General features: G+C 51.8%; 1 protein-coding gene across 1 annotated transcript; it reads left to right on the top strand.

Annotated features, from left to right (window-relative positions):
* The first annotated feature begins 6,087 nt into the window (after positions 1-6,087).
* On the top strand, positions 6,088-9,555 carry LGALS1 (galectin 1). Its single transcript, XM_045872562.3, has 4 exons — positions 6,088-6,246; positions 7,501-7,580; positions 8,790-8,961; positions 9,354-9,555. The coding sequence occupies exons 1-4, from the start codon at positions 6,238-6,240 to the stop codon at positions 9,498-9,500; spliced, it is 408 nt and encodes a 135-aa protein (XP_045728518.1). The 5' UTR covers positions 6,088-6,237; the 3' UTR covers positions 9,501-9,555.
* The last annotated feature ends 12,232 nt before the right edge of the window (positions 9,556-21,787 follow it).

Below are 21,787 nucleotides of genomic sequence, written 5' to 3'. Positions count from 1 at the left end.
GGCTCGATCCCAGGACCCTGGGACCATGACCTGAACCAAAGGCAGAGGCTTAACGACTGAGCCACCCAGGCACCCCTAGGGATTTTTTTTTATGGAGCCTTCATCACATAGATGTGATTGATCATAACTCAATCTTCAGCCCCTGTTCCCTCATCGGAGCCACTGACTTAACGGCCATGGAGACCTCCTCGTTCCAGACTTGTTATGTGAAAGTTTCCCTTAATTTTATTATATTTTAAGGTTTTATTCATTTATTTATTTGAGAGAGACAATGAGAGAGAGCATGAGAGGGGAGAGGGTCAGAGGGAGAAGCAGACTCCCTGCTGAGCAGGGCGCCCGATGCAGGACTCGATCCTGGGACTCCAGGATCATGACCTGAGCCAAAGGCATTCGCTTAACCAACTGAACCACCCAGGCGCCCCAAAAGTTTCCCTTAATTTTAAAGCGATTTCCTTTGAGTTTCTGTTACGTGCCGCCAAAAACTCTCCTGATATACAGGCCCTGGGCACCTTATAGAAAACATTAAAATGGGGCGCCTGTGTGGCTCAGTTGGTTAAGCGTCTGCCTCCCGCTCAGGTCATGATCCCAGGGTCCTGGGATCGAGCCCCACATCAGGCTCCCTGCTCCGCGGGAAGCCTGCTTCTCCCTCTCCCACTCGCCCTGCTTGTGTTCCCTCTTTGGCTGTGTCTCTGTCAATTAAAATCTTTAAAAAAAAAAAAACATTAAAGTGCACCCACTTCCTGGAAGTTCCACATTAAATATATGTGGGCTTTTTGTTTATACATTTTTTTTAAAAGATTTTATTTATTATTTGACAGAGAGAATGAGAGAGAGAGAGCATATGAGAGGGGGGAGGGTCAGAGGGAGAAGCAGACTCCCCGCCGAGCAGGGAGCCCGATGCGGGACTCGATCCCGGGACTCCGGGATCATGACCTGAGCCGAAGGCAGTCACTCAACCGACTGAGCCACCCAGGCGCCCTGTTTATACATTTTCGACGTATTTTTATACATTTGTTTTATTTTATATATATTTTTAAAGATTTTATTTATTTTGAGAGAGTGAGTGAGAGAGAGAGCACACAAGCCAGGGGGAGAGGCAAAGGGAGAAGCAGACTCCCCACCAAGCAGGGAGCCCGATGCAGAACTTGATCCCAGGACTCTGGGATCAGGACCTGAGCCAAAGGCAGACGCTTAACCAACTGAGCCACCCAGGTGCCCCTATATGTTTGTTTTAGACATGATGGGACTAGGGAGATCTAAGGTAGGAGTGCCCAACCTCTAGGAAGACTTGGACACACTTTGGAAGTAAGAAAATTCAACCCTTGAAAATTGTTCTCAAATATTTCCACTTTTATGACTGCCAGGTTTTTGTTTTTGTTTTTTATTTTTTTATTTTATTTTATTATTTATTTATTTGACAGAGAGAGAGTTAGCGAGAGCAGGAACAGAAGCAGGGGGAGTGGGAGAGGGAGAAGAAGGCTTCCTGCGGAGCAGGGAGCCCGATGCGGGGCTCGATCCCAGGACCCGGGATCATGACCTGAGTGAAAGGCACTTGTTTAAACAACTGAGCCACCCAGACGCCCCTCCGTGACTACCAGGTTTTAAGTCGAAGTGCCGTAAATGCTGATTGACTTCAGCTTTGCAGTTTTAATATTTTGGAGCCAATACATTTTTTTTCTTCAGGTCTCAAATATTTTATAAGCTCTTAAAAAGCTCTCAGCTTCCTGTGAGTTTGTAATTATGTCAAAAGAAAAACATGAAAAAAATTGAAAGAATCATGCCCGAGCCCTAGTGGGCTAATGAATGGCAAGACCCCACCCAGACCTCATATGAGAGAAGACGTAGCTCCCCAAAGACGAGTGAGGGCCTGTAATCAGAAGGGGACAGACAGCGGGTGGGAAGGCAAAAGTGACAGAAGGCAACTGTGTTTGGGGAGGCGGCTGTCTGGGCAGGTGGAACAGCGCAGCAAAGACAGGGAGGTAAAAACAGATGCTCAAGGTAAGTGGGGGTTGGAAGAGTGCCTGAGGTTGGGGGTCATCTCCCCCCTCCCCAGTTCTTTCTACACTTCATGGAGCAAGAGGAAAAGATCTTTTTTTTTTTTGAGGTCCAGGTATCCCAGGACCACAGTGTTCTTCTTTTCTTGGCTCAGCAGATGGAAAGCAGGTCAGCCCTAGCTCCCTGTGTGACCTTGGCCAAGTGACCAGCCTCTTTGGGTGGTTTCTGCATCATTAAATGAGGGAGCAGGACAGGTGGGGAATGTCGGGGTCCCTTCCTGCTCTGACCTGTAGGGCTCTGGAGCTGGCTCTGATCCCCCCACCATCCCCGCCTGGGCCAGCCAGGTTGGCTGAGGGGTGTGGATGGTGTTCCAGTGGGCCTGGCAGCCCTCCCAGCCACTGCCAGCTGGAGGGCGCATAGCCTTCTCGCGGGCAGGGCAGGGCCGCACTGGCCTGGATCCCCCGTCTAGGGGTGCTGAGCTCATTTCTCACTGCAGCCGCCAAGGTCCAGCCTATAGGATGGAGGAATTCCAGAGAGCTTGCTGTCTCTGCTGCAGGGTAGTGAGGGAGGAGGAGAGTCCCAGGGTGGGGGGGGGGGCTTGGCTTGGGGGTGCACATGAGAGGACGAATGTTGAGCCCTCCCCACAGCACCTCTGTAATCCTCCAACCAACCGTTAGTGAATGGTAATGTTCCCACTTTCCAGGCCTGGAAACAGGTTCAAGAGTTCAAGGACCTTGGCCACAGTCACACCCAGGCAGCCCCCAAATTAGGACTTGCCTTCCCTTCTGATTCTAACGTCAGGTTCATTGCAGGGCGCAGAGCAGCTTCTCTGTGCAGTGCATTCCAGTTGACAGGCATGAAGCCAGGGGTGGGGGGGTAAGGGGGGTTGGGGGGTAAGGGAGAGTGGGGGGCTTGGGGGGTGGGGGATGGGGGAGGCATAGATGGAATGAGGTAATGTTTGAAAGCAAGGAGATAAGGTGCCCACTTATCTGCACAGGGCCTGGCAGATAAATGGGTGCCACCCCAGGAGGCCCTGAGGACTGGGTGGGGGTGGGGTGCACACAGGGCACCTTGTCACCCAGGAAAACCATGGTCCCTGTTACAGGGGACACGGGAAGCCGGAGAGACTCCCTGCCCCAGCATAGGCAGGAGGGGACTGTCGGCGATGAGGTAGGGAGGGGTGAGAGGGAGACCTCCCAGCGGTGTGGACCCCAGGAAGGTAAGCTCAGCCTAGGAAAAGAGACAAGAGGGAAGCCAAAACCTTCGGAGACTGCGAAAAAAGTAATCACTATTTAGTACAACAGACATGAATTCCACCCTGGACTAGCCTTGTGTGGGAGAGCAGGATGTCACCTCCCCGATTTCCAGAGTGGGAGGCCAACTTGGGGACGGCGTGGCGGGATAGGACCAGAATCCAACTCTTGGGACTCCCAAAGGGGCCTTTCTGGAGGCTTATTCATGCCATGGCACCCCTCTACCGGCCCTCAGCCGGTCAGACCCTGGGGAATAAAGCCGCCCCTCGTCCAACAGCACATACTTCCTGATACTGGGCCTGTCCTGCAGGGTTTTTTGTTTTTTTGTTTAAGTTTTTATTTATTTATTTGAGAAGGGGGGGGGTTAGTAGGGGGAGAGGCAGAGGGAGAAGGAGAAGCAGACTCCCTGCTGAACAGAGAGCCCGACATGGGCTCTGTCCCAGGACCCCGGGATCATGACCAGAGCTGAAGTCAGATGCTCAACCAGCTGAGCCACCTAGATGCAGGAAGCATGGGAGCAGCTCTTTTTTTTTTAAAGATTTTATTTATTTGACAGAGAGAGACACAGTGAGAGAGGGAACACAAGCAGGGGGAGTGGGAGAGGGAGAAGCAGGCTTCCCGCGGAGCAGGGAGCCTGATGTGGGGCTCGATCCCAGGACCCCAGGATCATGACCTGAGCCGAAGGCAGACACTTAACAACTGAGCCACCCAGGTGCCCTGGGAGCAGCTCTTGAGGTGCTGAGAGCTCAACAATCAGGCCGGAACAGCCAGCCAGCCCCACGTAACAACAGCTGGGATGGGACCGGGCCTGCACCATCCCTGCTCCTTGGTCGGGACTCCTCAAATGCCCCCATTCCTTGATTCAGGCAGAAGGTGTCTGTGGCGCTTGGAGGGGAAGCACAAAGGAAAAGCCCCGAAGCGGCTCCACGCACCCCTCCCTATGTTGAGGTTTAGGGGAGGCCCCGGAGGAAAAAATGAAAGAGCTGTGCTTGGTTTCTGAGGCTTGGTCTTGGAGGAGGGGTGAGGGGCTTGGAGAGGGGGCAGCCCAGCCTCCTTTCTAGGCCTGCCTCGAGGCCCAGTGCACTCCCCACCACTCCTCCCGTGTGAGGGTGGGCTTCAGTCATCTGCGGGGGGGGATGGGGGGTGGGGGGGGCGGGGGGGTTTGGAGGACCTGGCTTCCAGGTGTGAGTCACTCCTGGTCCACATCTTCCTCCCTCTTCAGTGCTGGCAATTTCAGAAGGGAGATGGCAATGTGGAGGAGGTCCCGGTGACATCTCTCCTAGTAAGTGCCCCACCTTGCCCAGTGCTCCCCACACCTACCTCTCCTCCTAGTTCCTGGGTATGAGGTGAGCACCCCTCTAACCCACTCACCCTCAACTCTTGCTACAGTGATCTTCCCTGCAGCCCATGTCTGCCCTCAATACTCACCTTCTCTATAACCTTCTATGGCTCCCCAGCAACCCTCAAAACCAAAACAATGGCTAAGCCCCTTTAATGAGGCCTTTCCTGATCCAGATACTGTTGGCCTCCCAGTCTCATGCCCCATCTTTCCCCAACATACCCGAAACTCCAGCCATGCCCAGATGCCCTGGACCTATGTTTTCTCACATCTGAGCCTTTGCTCATGCTGGAATGCCAGGCCCTCTTTCTTCACCCATCCTTCAAGATCCACCTTCTGGGGCATCTAGGTGGCTCAGCTGGTTGAGCATCTGACTTCAGCTCTGGTCATGATCCCGGGGTCCTGGGACAGAGCCCATGTCGGGCTCCCTGTTCAGCAGGGAGTCTGCTTCTCCTTCTCCCTCTGCCTCTCCCCCTACTAACCCCCCCTCTTCTCAAATAAATAAATAAAAACTTAAACAAAAAAACAAAGGCCCACAGTCTGGACAGTCTCCATTGCACCACAGTGCTTGTTCATGACTTCCCTTAGAACCAGCATCATGCTACTTAATTAGCCAGGTCCTGCCCCAGCAGCGGGCTACCTGAGAGCAGGGACTCCATGGGGTTCCTCTTTGAATCCTTACAGGCTAGCTCAGGGCAGGCACATAGTAGAGGCTCAGGAAAATATCTGCTAAGTGAACAGGGAAAGGAAAGGCCGGGCCTAGCCTTGGAGAGATATGAAGAGAGTGGAAGGGAGGGGGCGCACAGAGCCGGAACCCCAACCCCTCCTGGCCTGGCCCACCCTGGGCCCCCTCTCAGGCCTGACTCAGGCCAGAGGCTGTCAGGCAGGAGCTCTTGGAGGATAGGCAGCAGGCCCCTCAGGAGGGCTGAGGCATGAAGCCTGAGGCCTGAGCCCCAGGGGCAGCCTGAGGCCGGGCACCCAGCCCAGCCTTTCTTTAGCACCAGCGAGGAGCAGGAGCGTGGGCGGAAACCACAATCCCTGCTTCCGGGGAGGCCCGGGTGGGGCCAGGGCCTTGTGGTTAATGGTCCTGGGCCCTCTGCAGAGCCTGCAGCGCAGGCCACGCCCTGGTCCTTGCAGGGAGCGGCCTGATGAACCCCAGCTCTGATCCCCTGAAGGAACCTGTATCCCCTCGGCCATCTCTGGATACCCCCTGAGCTCGGCCTGCTGGCCCTAGGTCTCCTTCCCGCCAACTCTTGTGCCTAACTCATCCTCAAACTATTTTCCACTGGCTCCCCCCCACACACACACCCCAGGCCCTGCCACAGCACAATTCTTTTGGTGGGGGTGGGGAGGGATGAAGGGGAACGGGAGGCGGAGCCTGGGCCCGGGGGGAGGGGTTAAGGAAGAAGGGGGTTTGCCACTCTGATTGGTCACCTCTGCTCCAGAACGGCTTCAAAATTCCATGGACTCCGCCTCCAGTGGGCCCCCATCCCTGTCCTGGCTTACAACTGGCTGGGCTTCCAGGGGGGCGGGAGTCACCGGAGCCTGGTCCCATTAAAAGGGTGGGAGCGGCCCGGGGGCCCATCTCTCCCGTAGAGTCGTGAGACAGCTGGTGCGGCAGTTCCCGGGAACATCCTCCGGTCCTCAGTCATGGCTTGTGTGAGTGTGGGGACCCCGCCCCAAGGCCCAGGGATAGCGTGGGGGCAGACAGCCCGGGGAGAGTGGGGGCAGATGGGGAGCTGGGTTCTAGTCCCTGGGGTGTGGCTTCGAACAAGTTCCTTCTGTGCCTCAGTGGCCGCGTCTGTAAAATGGGGGTGGGCGCCATGGTCCCCAAAGGCCCTCTCTGGCTTAAGAATTATCTGAGTTCCTCCGGGGTCTGACAGCACAGTTATTTCCGCCAAGGTTTGACATTTTGCAGTTCTCGGATAACCGGGAGAGAGAAGGGTGTGGCAAACTGGTGGGGTAGGGAAGCACTTTGATGATACACAGGCCGCTGTCCCTTCCCCACTCCTCACCCCGGAGAGCCTCCTGTCCCTTCCCCCCCTGCAGCTGTCCCCAGTCACTGGGCCAGGGCAGAGTCATCCTCTGCTCTAGAGAGCTCTGAAAAGTAGCCAGGATTTGAGACAGGCTGCCCGGAGGGTGCCTGCATGGGTTAGTGGGTGGAGGGTGGTTCCGTCCAGGCCAGTCAGGTGGGGGCTGGGAAATTACCACCCCTATCCACACACACACATTCCCCATGCCGGGAGATTGGGTGCTACGGGGGAGAGAAGGAGGCAAGAATCTTCTGCAGGCCTCGAGGGAAAGGGTTCAAGTTTCTGGCAGAAGCAACCACTCACACCAGTTACGCTATGCGGTCAATCTCGCTATTGCTGAGCCGGCTAGGCTGCTGACTCTGGCCATTGGCCACTCACTCTTCCTTCTGCAGAGGGGCCTGGCTTTGCCCCTTAGGGGTCTCCTCTCCAACCCCTGCGCCTCTCTGTACCGAGGGGCTAGAAGGGGATGGTGGGGAATCTCCCAGCCCAGGGGTCGCCTCCTCTCCAGCAGAAGGGCAGACCCTCAATTTCTTCGCCATCAAGTCGCAGTGTCACTCACTCCGAGTCCGCTTCTCTCCATCTATTAAATGAAGGGTTGGAGCATAGCACCCCACCTCCCAAACCACTCTGAATCCAAAATCCCCACGCTGAATCGCAAAAACTTCTAGATTCTGCCTTCTACAACCTCGGTAGTGTTGACAGGAAATGAGCCCGGCTGAGAGCAGCGATTTGCCCGGGACCACACGGAGAACTTGGCCTCCTGGATTCCCCAGGCTTCCCGCGGGTGGGGTCAGAGGATCCTGGCTGGGAACCACCCCACCCCCTCCCCCGGGCACTGCGTCATCTAACCTCGCTGACTCTGGTCTCGTCGTCTTTGCAGGGTCTGATCGCCAGCAACCTGAATCTCAAACCTGGGGAGTGCCTCAGAGTGCAGGGCGAGGTGGCCCCCGAAGCCAAGAGGTGAGCGGGTGAAGGTGGGGGTGGCGGGCGGCAGGGGCCGGGGCACCGAGCCCGGGGGCGGGGGGGAGGGCGGGGAGGGGCGCGACGGGGCCGCTCCCCTCTGGTAGGGGCGTGGCCGGCCAGGCCCGCCCCTCCCTCCGGCGGCGAGAGGGTTAACGGCGGTGGCGTCTTCTGGGTGAGTCACTTCCACCTCGGGGTCTGGATGCCCCCCCTAGAGTCGCCCCCATCCCTCCCTGCCGGAGCCTCCTAAACCAAACCAGCTGCGGCCTCCGCCTCTACTTTGCCTGGCCCGGCCCCCACTGTGGGAGGGAGCCGCGGCCGCTCTGGGGCCCGGGAGAGGGAATGGGGGCGCCACCCGGCTGCTGGCCCTCGGGGTCCCTCGGTCCCGCGCTCTTCACTCACTCAAGCTTTCATTCCTTCGGTCCTCCTTCCTTCACTCATCATCCACTCAGCAGGCTGCCGAGTCTCTCAGCAGCCATGTGACCTTGGACCGGTCAACCAACCGCCCTGAGCTTCAGTCTGTTGTCGATTCCCGGGCGGGGGGGGGGGGGGGAGGAGGGGAGGTGGTTGTGAGGAGGAAGTGAGATGCTGGGTCTCTTCAGTGACCATGACGATGATCAGCTGACATTAGAAAGAACCATGGGCGCTATCCTTTTCATGCTTACCCAACTCTCCGAGGTAGGTACTTCTCTCCGCTCAGCAAATGCATTTTTAATGATGACGCGCTTATCAGCCCCACCGCTATTGAGCATTGCGTGTCGTCATGCTGGGCACCAGGAGTACAGAGATAACAAGGACACTTGCCCTCCCAGAGGTCACCATGTGGAGGCAGTCTCTCCGTCCTTGACCAAAGGGACACAAAGTAACGGCTAAGAGTCTTGGCTATCAGCACAGCCAGACCCTTAGAGATCGCTCTGGGGCAGCCCCCGTTGGGCAGATGAGGACACTGGGGCCCAGAGAAGGGCAGCGACTTGCTCAAGGTCACACAGCAAGGAAAGAGATCGCTCTGGGGCAGCCCCCGTTGGGCAGATGAGGACACTGGGGCCCAGAGAAGGGCAGCGACTTGCTCAAGGTCACACAGCAAGGAAGCGGCAGGGCCAGAACTAGAGCCTCCCCGCTCAGTGAGTCCCCCAGCTGGTGGCCCGGACTGGACGGTCTGAGGGGGCTGCAGCTGGCCGAGAAAGCCTCAGTGCCCCCTGCTCCCCGCAGCTTCTCGCTGAACCTGGGCAAAGACAGCGACAACCTGTGCCTGCACTTCAACCCTCGCTTCGAAGCGTTCGGGGACGTCAACACCATCGTGTGTAACAGCAGGAACGCCGGGGCCTGGGGCGTGGAGCATCGCGAGTCCACCTTCCCCTTCCTGCCTGGGAGTGTCATGGAGGTGGGCTGCGGCCTGGGGCCTGGGGCCTGGGGCGCGGGGCGGCGGGGGGCGGAGCTGGCTTTAGCGGCTAGAGACCTAGGGCCCGCCCTGCCCCCTCCCTCCCCTCCCCTGCTGTGTCCAAGCGCGGCGGGGGGCGGAGCTGGCTTTAGCCGCTAGAGACCTAGGGCCCGCCCTGCCCCCTCCCTCCCCTCCCCTGCTGTGTCCAAGCCAGTGCGCACCAGCCCGCACCAGCCCCCCTCCCAGCAGGCCCGGGCCGTGAAGCCGGCGGTGGTCAAGGCTGCGTGAGGAAAGCACTCTGGGGAAGTTTCGTGGCCTGCCGACCGGCTGTCACCACAAAACCCAAGCCCCTGCTTGAGGGTCCCCACCACTCACTGCCCTTCTCCACCCCCCAGGTGTGCATCTCCTTCGACGAGACCGAACTGACCATCAAGCTGCCAGATGGATACTTATTCAAGTTCCCCAACCGCCTCAACCTGGAGGCCATCAACTACCTGGCAGCCGATGGCGACATGAAGATCAAGTGTCTGGCCCTTGACTAAAGGCAGCCCCCTGGGCTGTGGCCCCTAATAAAGGCAGCTGCCTCTGCTCTCTCTGGACCTGCCTGTGTGTGTGTGTTTGGGGAAGGGGGGTGGAAGAGGAGGTTGCCACCAACTCCCCAGGCTCCCCCTTCCTTCACTTCCATGGCCTCAGTGCACACCGGTTAAGTGCCAGGGCCAAACAGGGAGCTCAGTACACAGGAGGGGGGCTGGTTGGTGACTGATAATCCCAGTCACAGCCCTCCCAACGGCTCCCAACCCAGTGAAACCCAGCACACACAGGTGCTCAAAAGATGAATCAATGAAACCAGGGTGAAAGAGGGAGGGACTGATGGATGCTATGGTATCCAGCAATACAGAGGGAGGTGGACAGAAGAATCTGGCTCCTCATTCTTTTGTGAGCTAGATCTGTTGCAGAGGGTGGGGCAACGAGCTGTGTGGCCTTGTGCATGTTAACTGACCTGAGACTTGGTTTCTATACCTCTACAAGGGGGGGGGGGGGGGGATGCGGGGATGAGAGCACGTAGCCTATCATGGTTGTGAAGATTACGTGAGATGCGTGAAGCAGAACAAGTTCAATGCCCGGTGCATGGCAAATGCCCGGTGGGCTTCCTATCCCTGATGCACTACCGCGTGAGAGGTTATCCCTGTGGTTTTGGAATATAGGTGAGGTTTGGTGGGGTGGGGTGCAGAGCCAGCGGTCAAGATTGAATTTGAGATGCCTTTGGTGCAAAAAGGTTTTTTGACAGCGAGAGAGGGGACACAAGCAGGGGGAGTGGGAGAGGGAGAAGCAGGCTTCCCACTGAGCAGGGAGCCCGATGCAGGGCTCCATCATGACCTGAGCCAAAGGCAGATGATTAACGACTGAAACACGGGACAGGACCCGTGGGCAGAAACTGCACTGGGGTCATGAGGAGTGGCCCATATAGACTTTCAAGTTGGGAGGGGGTTAGGGATAGTGTAAGTCTCTAAGGAATCCTGGAAGCAAGGTTTCTAGGACCTTGAGGGAGCTAGCTATTGTTAGGAAAAGGCCATTGATTTCCGTCTAATAAAACCTTAGTCATGAGACCCTTCAGATGTATATCGGTGGGCCATATGCTTGGGGGATGATGGCCAAAACATATCTTGGTGGGTTTAGAGATAAAGGAAGTTTACAAAGGAATTTTTATATGTTAAAGTATACTTAACAGGATCCTAGTAGTGGTGTTGGGGGGGGGGGGGCTCAGGCTAGGATTGCCTTTTGCCCTTAGCAAAGTATTAACATCGAAGCAATTGAGTCCCTAGAGGAATGTCACTCTGCCTGTTTCAAGGACTTGTCAATGGGCTGTAGGTAGTAAGGAAATTTAATAATTTTTCTTCTGCCTTTGTTTCCCACATCATTCCCCCCCTGAACAATTTTGATCCTTAAATCTTTAAGATTCTTGAGGGTGGAAGGTCTCATCTTCTGTAACTTCTTCCTGTTGAATAGGGGCATAGAGATGTCCCTACCTATGGGTCAACATTGGTCAGTTGGGGCTTAAATAGACAGAGGAGTTACAAACAGCAGAGGCAGCTGGATCCAAGGGAGACTGCATGTGTAGATCTTCCTAAGTGGGAAGATCATCTGTTGGCTTGAAGTTACGGCAGTGAGGAGTCTGGACACCAGGTGGAGAGACATGGGAGAAAACAGCAAAACATGATTAGTGTAACAAAAAAGAAGCTCAAATAAGAGTCCTGTGATAGTTGACAAAAAATCCTTTTCCAGTCCAGGAGTTTAATCCCTCATTAGAGGAAGAGAGGGATTGTTTAAAGTGCCAATTTGAGTATTTTTGTCAGAAACCCAGAAATATTTTGTGATCGTCTGGAACGTATACATAGCATTTCTTTTTTTTTTTTTTTTTTTAAGATTTTTTATTTATTTATTTGAGAGAGAATGAGAGAGAGAGCAGGAGAGGGAGGAGGGTCAGAGGCAGAAGCAGACTCCCCGCTGAGCAGGGAGCCCGATGTGGGACTCGATCCTGGGACTCCAGGATCATGACCTGAGCCGAAGGCAGTCGCTTAACCAACTGAGCCACCCAGGCGCCCCAGCATTTCGTTTTTATGCCAGCACACATTTCACCTCGTGTAGCAGCTAAAACATCTAATGTCATTCTATTTTGAAGAGTATCACTTAGGGCTCTGACCGTGTACTTATTAAGAGCTTCCATGTGCCAAACACCCTCCAGTCGCAAAGGGGAATAAAAATGGATGTTAGTTGGTCATACCAATGAGACACAGAATGTGCCCACCACTGTTTTAAATGTGGAAGATTGGCTGGGTTGGTAATGGTTTTATTTATTTTATTTTAAGATTTTATTTATTTGACAGCGAGAGCAGGAACTCAAGCAGGGGGAGAGGGAGAGGGAGAAGCAAGCTCCCCGGCTGAGCAGGGAGCCCGATGTGGGGCTCGATCCCAGGACCCTGGGATCATGATCTGAGCCAAAGGCAGACGCTTAACGACTGAGCCACCCAGGTGCCCAGTAAGGGTTTTAACAATGTGCCCGTGCATCCAGGCAAAACCCCAACAATGTGCCCGTGCATCCAGGCAAAAAATACAGCGGCCTTCCAGCCTGGTGGGGGGGCTATGGACACAAGTGAGAACCATTGGGTCCTGTTAGGAGACAGTCATCTAATTCTGGGCCCCTTTAACTGCAGTCAAAATATCAAGGGCTATTCAGCTTTGGAGGGCCGTCTTTTGAATTTGTGTAATAAAAGACAGTCTGTTGTCACTTTGTAGGGACCAAGGGAATCCAAATTTAGGGACAATTTTTCTTAGCAAAGCTTTTGTCACCTCCGTGGCCTTTTTTTTTTCTTTTTTTAAGATTTTATTTATTTATTTGACAGAGAGATAGAGAGCACAAGTAGACAGAGAGGCAGGCAGAGGAAAGGGAGAAGCAAGCTCCCTGGCTGAGCAGGGAGCCCGATGCGGGCCTCGATCCCAGAACCCCAGGATCACGACCCGAGCCGAAGGCAGCCACTTAACCGACTGAGCCACCTGGGTGCCCCACCTCCGTGGCATTTTTACCCAAATCATTAGCCTGGTGTAAGCACTGTATTACCTTCAATTGGTTATTTTTGGGTATAAAGATTTTTCCTTCATTATTAGCAAGGCAGTCCTGTGCATTTCTTGGTCTGAATAACCTGGACTTAAGGACTTTATTGGAGTTAAGACTGATAAAAGACTTAACATTTGTTTATTTTGTGCTGCACAGTCTGTTGAATTGTTTCCTCTAGATTCTAAGGTCATGTCCCTTGAAGTGAATCACCGCTACTTCCTTAGATAGGGGTACAGCCTTAAGAAGAGTAATAATTTCAGGCCCTGGGGAGTTATGGCTTGATAATAATCCCCTTTTCTTCCAAATTGCTCTGTGAGCATGTAGGACTAGGGAAGCATATTTGGAGTCAGTATAAATATTAGTTTTTAAGGCTTTGGCAATTGCAGGGGCGCCTGGGTGGCTCAGTCATTAAGCATCTGCCTTCGCCTCAGGTCATGATCCCAGGGTCCTGGGATTGAGTCCTGCATCGGGCTCCCTGCTCAGCAGGGAACCTGCTTCTCCCTCTTCCTCTGCCTGCCACTCTGCCTACTTGTGATCTCTCTCTCTGTCAAAAATAAAGAAAGAAAATATTAAAGATTTGGCAATTGCCAAGCACGAGTGAGCACTATAGCATACCCAGCTTTTCTTATTCCTTTTTCCATTAAACTATTGCCATCAGTAAACCAAGTGTCATCTTCATTTTCAACAGGGCATCTTTTAAATCTGGTTGACTAGAATAGATGAGATCAATAACCTCTGAACAGTTATGCTCTGTAGAAGTGCGATGGTCAGGTCCAGGCATAAGGGTAGCTGAGTTTAAAGTTTGACAGGTTTCAAGTATTACTTCAGGCATATCTATAAGTGTAGACTGGTATTTAATAAATCGGCCTCCATCATCCATTGGTGGCCTTTGGTTTCTAAGACACTCTGGACCTTACGTGAAGTCATTATAGTCAGGGACTGTCCCATGGTGAGCTTTGAGGGTCCCACCAGGAGGGCTGTTACATGCTTGGCGAAAGGCTTTGTTTGCAATAGTATCGCAACAGTGGTGGCTTCTAGGATAAATAGGACTATGAGGGATGAAACCATCAAGAGGACCTCTTTGTTTGAGGTCCAGCGTTAACAATACCCTAATTATAAGGAATCACTGGCAAGTGGGAGAAGACTTGTCAAGAGATAAAGGCATCCCCAAGTGCATCATCCAATCCAATCATAAAGAAAGCGGGGTCATCCATTATCTCCACAAGCCCATAGTTAACCCTACAGAGTGGGGTATGCTCTGGCTTTTGGGGAACGATTTCATCATCCTGGCCACAAAGAATTGGTCAAGGTGCTAGTTGAGTTATGCAATCATTGGGGAATCAATCCCATTTTCCAGCTGTTTAATCATGTGCCCATGGGGTCCTGTTATTATCCCCATTGAATAACAAGCAAGAAGATTGTCTATATGTGAGCTACTGTGGTAATTTCTCTGAAGTTTGCCTCAAGTTGTCTAGCTTAGGTAAGCAGCAAAGATTTAAAGACTATCAGATGTAGAATTTAACATCCATAAAGGTGTGTTACTGAAACATAATTTTTTTCTCTAAAATAACCTTCATTTTTAATCAGAGATAGCCAAATCAGGACTAATTTATTTGAAAAACAAACACAGTTTTAACAAACTTGGCCTAATTATTTACATAAGCTCAGCAAGAATAATGATTGATCATATAGATCTTTGAGAATCTGCTTTGCTGGAACTTTTTTTTTTTTTTTTAAAGATTTTATTTATTTTTTTGACAGAGAGAGACACAGTCAGAGAGGGAACACAAGCAGGGGGAGTGGGAGAGGGAGAAGCAGGCTTCCCACGGAGCAGGGAGCCCGATGTGGGGCTCAATCCCAGGACCCTGGGATCATGACCTGAGCCGAAGGCAGACGCTTAACGACTGAGCCACCCAGGCACCCCGAAAGCTTGTCTTTTTGAACAGAGAGAAAGCAGACTTTGAATCTCATACCAGTGTACTTTAAAATCCATTCATTTCAATCTTAGTCCATCCTGACCACACCTAAAATTCCATTCCAAAGATTTCCCATCACAAACCTTCCACAATTTTCCTTTGCATTCAGATTTTGTCCCCAGCCATTTCTTTCCAAACAACCAGTCTCATTTAGGACAAAATTACCTTCTTTTACCTTCAATAAAAATGCATTCCCATTCCTTATATCTTTCTTACATATCTTCTACTTTTCTACATAAAGAGTTGTTTCCCTTATTTCTATCAGTCTTAATTACATTCAGCAGAATTTTTGCACTCTTAGAAACCTTAGTCTCTTGGGTGCCTGGGTGGCTCAGTCGTTAAGCGTCTGCCTTCGGCTCAGGTCATGATCCCAGGGTCCTGGGATCGAGCTCCATGTCGGGGTCCTTGCTCTGTGGGGCGCCTGCTTCTCCCTCTCCCATTCCCCCTGCTTGTGTTCCTGCTCTCGCTATTTCTCTCTCTGTCAAATAAATAAATAAAATCTTTAAAAAAGAAAAAAGAAACCTTAGTCTCCAGTGAAAACTAAGTAGTAACCAACTGTGAACTGTTTCACCAGAATTCTTTAGATGGCAAATTTATGAATCAATTAAGCACAAAACATGTTTACCAACAGATTTAAATATCCTTCGTTTCTTTGCAATAAGAAGTCAAAAGGACAAACCTACATTCAGTAATCAATGATTTAGCACTTTATCCTATTTGGAAAAGACCTAGATGTCCAAAGAATTTAATCCCATTTATCATCCAAGCAAAACTTTAAAGTTTCAAGTTACCAAAGACTTTGAAAGCTATCTTAACAATTACCCAAGAGAACTTTGATGAGACAGACAATTAACCATTTTAAGTCATCTTTTTGCTATCAAATTGCAACAGAGATAACAGGAGCTTATTTGACCTTCAGCAAACCTCGATAGAATAAAAGTTTCACGTTTACTGCTGATAACTTAAAGACATGTCTATCTTAATTAAACCAACAAACTTAACTTAGTGTAAATACTGAATTATGTTCCACCTGGATCCTTCCCATTGTCAGTTTTTGCCTGAGACGCTGGTGGGGAAATCTGGAGTGGTGTTAGGTCCAGGGGGTGCTCTTCATGCTCCTTGACGGTGAAGGGAAAAGGAGCCCTGGTGCCTGAGGCACCGAGGATGATCTAGAAGCCAGTTATGCAGGCCGCACCCAAGGTGGTGCAGAAACAGAAGGGGGCAGACAGAGGAGGCCAAGTGCTGCCAGAAGGCAGAGAAAGGGTTCCTGGTTCTAGAGCTCATCAGCTCCAACAGAGGCGCAGACGCATGTTTTCCCACCAACAAGGGGGGAATAGGCAGTCCATGTCAGGCCGGAGAAGACAGGGAATTTTCCCAAAACAAAGGGAGTTTTGGCAGCTGCTTGGGAATATTCCTTAAAGTCCCTTTCCCGAGGTAGACTAACCACAGTTGGCTCCAATTATAGCCATTAGCCCGGGATAACTCTAGTCTGGAAGCTGCTGGTTCTGCGACCCTGGGCAGGACCCTCATCCCAACACTGGGGAGTGTGGGAGAAGCCCCCACATCTATTAGGAAGAACAGTGAGAGAGTCAAGGGTCCCCTTTGTCTGAGATGGCCTGTATTTCCTCCAGGAACCTGGGTTTACTAGGAGGAGGCCTATTTAGATAATTATCGTCCAATACGTCAGGAGAGGGTTTACTAGACAGACACATTCGGGCAAACACATTTTGCCCTGTTTCCTGCAGAGGAGATCTAACGGATAGATCCCACTGAGGCCATGCTGTGTTACAGGAGCTCAGTCCTTTCCTAAGTTTTGCAATCCAAATTGTTTCCAGTGGGTTAAAAGGCACCCCAAGGGAGAGTCCTTGGGAACCGAAGAAGAAGCCTACTAAGGCCATGTGACCAGAAAAGTAAAGAAGGCCCATTACCACATCCCCTCGACTCCCGGGTGGCGTCCCACGCAGGATATGTCAGAGGTTCCCATGTGTCAAAAGCGATCGGAGGTGTCCCTCAAACAAGACATCGCTATTGATCACAATCCTGCCTTCCTGCGAAGGCATTCCTGCCATAAAAGTCCCCGTAGGAAGGATGCCAGTGTCCTTCCCCTACCCCATCGCATCCTCCGTTGCTGATGGGTGCCGGTGAATGGACGGAAACACCCATGTCATGCCATCACATGCCCTGAAGGTTGCGTACTGCCCTGCTGTTTTTAACCCATGGAAAATACTAGAAAAGTTTTACAAGGGGGAAATTACCGAATGTTGTAGTTTTAAGTAGTTAGTAGAGGACATTGACAGAAAACAGTAAAGATGGAAATCCATCATGATCTAAGCGACATTCCAACCCATGTGGTCCTTACAGCCAACTTCCCTAGAAAATGGTCCCTGGTTGGGTTTTAATTCCATCGGGTACTAGTTTTGACTGGTTCCAAGTGGCCAGAGCAGGGATGTGGAAGGGATCCCATTAGATCAATCCGGAGGAAACCTCACAACGGAGACTTCAGAATGGCAGCCGTCCTGGTGACTTAGGTGGCTGTCCCGTGCCCGAGACAGACAACTTTGTATAAGGACAGGAGTAAGAGAGGGCATCAAGTTTCTGGGTCTTATTACCATCCTGGCCAGGGTACTAACTTCCAGCCAAAAGGCAGGCTTTCTCCTCCCTGTAGAGTAGCCACGGGCTAGAGGGCTGCAGCCTGTGCTCGCTTCGGCAGCACATATACTAGAGGGCTGCAGCCTGAGCAATTGGCATGAAAGTGTTCCAATAAGATCATACTCCTTGAAGAGGCCCTGGAATGAGAGTAAAGGAAGAGAAAAGAAAGTATTCACCAAGTTTGCATGGAGGCTCAGAGTCCAGATGAGCTCTGGACTCAAAGCCCCATGTTGGGTGCCATATGATGTAGGAAAAACGTTAGGGTTCCAAGCTGACCACCAGGAAAGAATTATTGGTACATCTTTGGTGCAAAAAGGTGGTTTTATGAAAGCACGGGGACAGGACCCGTGGGCAGAAAGAGGAGAGGTCATGAGGAGTGGCCCATTATAGACTTTCAAGTTGGGAGGGGGTTAGGGATAGTGTAAGTCTCTAAGGAATTTTGGAAGCAAGGTTTCCAGGACCTTGAGGGAGCTAGCTATTGTTGGGAAAAGGTCATTTATTACTGTCTAATAAAACTTTAGTCATGAGACCCTTCAGATGTGTATTAGTGAGCCATATGCTTGGAGGATGATTGCCAACATGTATCTTGGGGGTTTAGAAATAAAGGAAGTTTCCAAAGGAATTTTTATGTTAAAGTAGACTTACAGGATCCTGCGGAGGGTGGTGGTGGTTGTGGGGGGGTCAGGCTTGGATTGCCTTTTGCCCTTAGCAAAGTATTAACATTGAAGCAGTTGAGTCCCTAGAGGAATGTCACTCTGCCTGTTTCAAGGACGTGTCAATGGGCTGTAGGTAGTAAGGAAATTTAATAATTTTTCTTCTGCCTTTGTTTCCACATCAAAGGGGACCTACAAGATAATGCTAAAGGGGACCTGCAAGATATTGCTAAAGGGGACCTGCAAGATAATGCTAAAGGGGACCTGCAAGATATTGCTAAAGGGGACCTGCAAGATAATGCTAAAGGGGACCTGCAAGATATTGCTAAAGGGGACCTGCAAGATATTGCTAAAGGGGACCTGCAAGATAATGCTAAAGGGGACCTGCAAGTTAATGCTAAAGGGGACCTGCAGGATAATGCTAAAGGGGACCTGCAAGATATTGCTAAAGGGGACCTGCAAGTTAATGCTAAAGGGGACCTGCAAGTTAATGCTAAAGGGGACCTACAGGATAATGTTAAAGGGGACCTACTAGATATTGTTAAAGGGGACCTTCAAGATACTGCTAAAGAGACCTTGCCACTGTCAAGTTAAGATTGTTTACTCTTGGGGCGCCTGGGTGGCTCAGTCGGTTAGGCGTCTCCCTTCGGCTCGGGTCGTGATCCCGGGGTCCTGGGATCGAGCCCCGCATCGGGCTCCCTGCTCAGCGGGAAGCCTGCTTCTCCCTCTCCCCCTGCTTGTGTTCCCTCTCTAACTGTGTCTCTCTCTGTCAAAAAAAATAAATAAAATCTTAAAAAAAAAAAAAAAAGATTGTTTACTCTTCTACCAAGCCATTAACATTAAGATAGGTGCTTCCTGGAGGAATGTCACACATGTCCCACCCAGGAGTGGGGGTGGGGGGAGGTTGCAGGGTGTCAGCTTGAGCTTTGTCTTCAGGTAGCCTTCTGCTCCCTCATCATTATCATCCCAGTTTAAAGGGAAGGAAGACAGTTCCGTAGGATGGCATGACTCCTTGGTCTGCACCGGCCCTGCTGAGCTCTGTGGGGCTGCCCAGGCAGGCCAGCTTCGTGGCCCCAGGCCACATACTACCTGTGCTGGTGCGTAAGGGCAACCAAGGACTCTAGTCTGGAAGCTGCTGGTTCTGCGACCCTGGGCAGAACCCTCATCCCAACACTGGGGAGAGGGGCTCAGGCAGTGGTCCTGGCACAACTGCTGGCCCAGTTCTTTTCCTTCTTTCTCCCTAAGTTTGTCTGTCTGTTTATAATTGCTACACCCAACTTGGGGCTTGAACTCACGACCCCAAGATCAAGAGTCACATGCTCGGGCGCCTGGGTGGCTCAGTCGTTAAGTGTCTGCCTTCAGCTCAGGTCATGATCCCAGGGTCCTGGGATGGAGTGCCACATCGGACTCCCTGCTCGGCGGGAAGCCTGCTCTCCCTCTCCAACTCCCGCGGCTTGTGTTCCTGCTCTCGCTACCTCTGTCTCTGTCAAATAAGTAAATAAAATCTTAAAAAAAAAAAGTCACATGCTCTATGGACTAAGCCAGCCAGACGCCTCTGCTGGCCTGGTTCTGTATAGGAGGAACTGGAGCGTGGGGTGTTGAGGGACATGCCAGCCCGGCCCCGCAGGGAACTGAGTAGAAGTAGGCAGCCTCCCAGCTCCCAGAGGCCTCCTGCTGCACACAGCCTCTTCCCTGCCGAGCAGAGGAGTTCCGGGAAACTTAGTCGGCCTGAGATGAGGTCTCCATGAGCCCCTCTTCTGTTGGTTTCCAAAGAGGACATGCCTTCCAAGACCCACCAGGCTCTACTCCCTCAAAGGGCAATGTTTATTTATTTTATTTTTTAATTTTTTTTAAAGATTTTATTTATTTATTTGAGAGAGAGAGAATGAGAGAGAGCATGAGAAGGAGGAAGGTCAGAGGGAGAAGCAGACTCCCTGCTGAGCAGGGAGCCCCATGCGGGACTCGATCCCGGGACTCCAGGATCATGACCTGAGCCGAAGGCAGTCGCTTAACCAACTGAGCCACCCAGGCGCCCTATATTTTAATTTTTTAAAAGATTTTATTTATTTATTTGACAGAGACAGAGAGGGAACACAAGCAGGGGCAGAGGGAGAGGGAGAAGCAGGCGCCCCACAGAGCAAGGACCCCGACATGGAGCTCGATCCCAGGACCCTGGGAGCATGACCTGAGCCGAAGGCAGACGCTTAATGACTGAGCCACCCAGGCGCCCTAGAGGGCAGTGTTTAACCCAGCCCATCATACTCACTTGTCAAAAGTGATGGGACCTGAGCTGATGGCCTGGCAACCCCGCAGACCATTCCCCAGCACCTTTTGCTTCCTGCTCCCTGCTCCAGGGCCCCTACCTCCCTGGGAAGCAGCACCTAGAACTGAGCCAATGTTCAGGATGACTTAGAATCAGCACCTCAATGGGCTCCCCCCAAGCTCCAGGGCACTGGCTTCTGAGGTGTGGGGGGGGTGGGAGCCTAGCCAATTTCACTCTTCAGGCGAGGCAGCGCTAGCGTGGGACCCAGGGTGGCGCTCTCCCACCCCCCCAGCCTTAATTTCCTCATCTGTAAAATGGGGGTCATTATTTGCACCTGGGCCCTTTTGGGTGGATGATTCCCATCTCAGTGGGTCCCCTGGGGAGCACATCTCTACAAGAGGGCCCAGGAGGATGGAGTGAACATGCTGGGGGGCTGCCGTGAACCACACCCAATCTCCAGGCTTTCCTGGGGCACCCAAGTGGCCACCCAGAGACAAACAGCTTTGGAAGTCTGGCTGTGGCGGGACGCCCTCTGCTGGACATCGGAGAAAGTGTCTCTTGGACTGCCTTTCTCTGCTCCTCTCCGTTCAGCCCCACAGATTCTTGCTAGGCCGGCTGAACACCCACAATACCCCAGGACTGGGAGGGACTACGATGGGGCAAAGCAAAGTTCTGGGGCAGATAGGGAATGAGACCACTGGGTCTGCAGGAAGGAAACTGGGCTCAGAGTCAAACCTGTGTTCAAACCCCAGCCCCATCACGTGTGCCCCTGGACCAGTTACTAGATCTCTCTGAACCTCAGTTGCCTCATCATCAAATTGCATTAATACTCATATCTACCCTGTGGGGTTATTGCCAGGATTAGGTGAGATAATGTAGAGAAATGCCTGGTTCCTGGCACACAGTAGAGATGTAGGAAAGACATTAGGATTCGAAACTGACAGCCAAGAAAGAATTCTTGAGACATCTTTGGTGCAAAAAGGTGGTTTTATTAAAGCACGGGGACAGGACCCGTGGGCAGAAAGAGGAGGGGTCATGAGGAGTGGCCCATTATAGACTTTCAAGTTGGGAGGGGGTTAGGGATAGTGTAAGTCTCTAAGGAATTTTGGAAGTAAGGCTTCCAGGACTTTCAGCGGGCAAGCTATTGTTAGGAAAAGGTCATTTTACTATCTAGTAAAACCTTAGTCATGAGACCCTTCAGATGTATATTGGTAGGCCCTGTGCTTGGGGGATGATTGCCAACACGTGTCTTGGGGGTTTAGAGATAAAGGAAATTTCTAAAGGAATTTTTATATGTTAAAGTAGACTCACAGGATGGGGGTAGGGTGGGGTCAGGCTAGCATTGCCTTTTGCCCTTAGGAGGAATTAACATCAAGGAAGTTGAGTTCCTAGAGGAATATCACTCTGCCTGTTTCAGACTTGTGAATGGGCTGTAGGTAGCCAGGAAATTTAGTGATTTTTTCTTCTGCCTTTGTTTCCCACATCAAGTAGGTGCTCAATAAACATAAAAGTGATTTCAAGGAGAAACCAATCCAAAGAGTGGTGGGTGTGTTTTGTTTTTTTTTAAGATTTATTAATTTATTTTAGAGAGAGCGCACAAGTGGGGGGAGGGGCAGAGGGAAAGGGAGAGAAGCAGACTCCCCCCTGTGCAGGAACCTGACTCAGGGCTCAACTG

Source organism: Mirounga angustirostris, unplaced genomic scaffold, assembly GCF_029215605.1.
Source record: "Mirounga angustirostris isolate CCGP_5_RB_7025 unplaced genomic scaffold, mMirAng1.0.hap1 SCAF_5, whole genome shotgun sequence".
Lineage (NCBI taxonomy): Eukaryota > Metazoa > Chordata > Mammalia > Carnivora > Phocidae > Mirounga > Mirounga angustirostris.
Note: the sequence above shows the minus strand (reverse complement) of the source record. Positions and strands in the feature narration are given on the sequence as shown.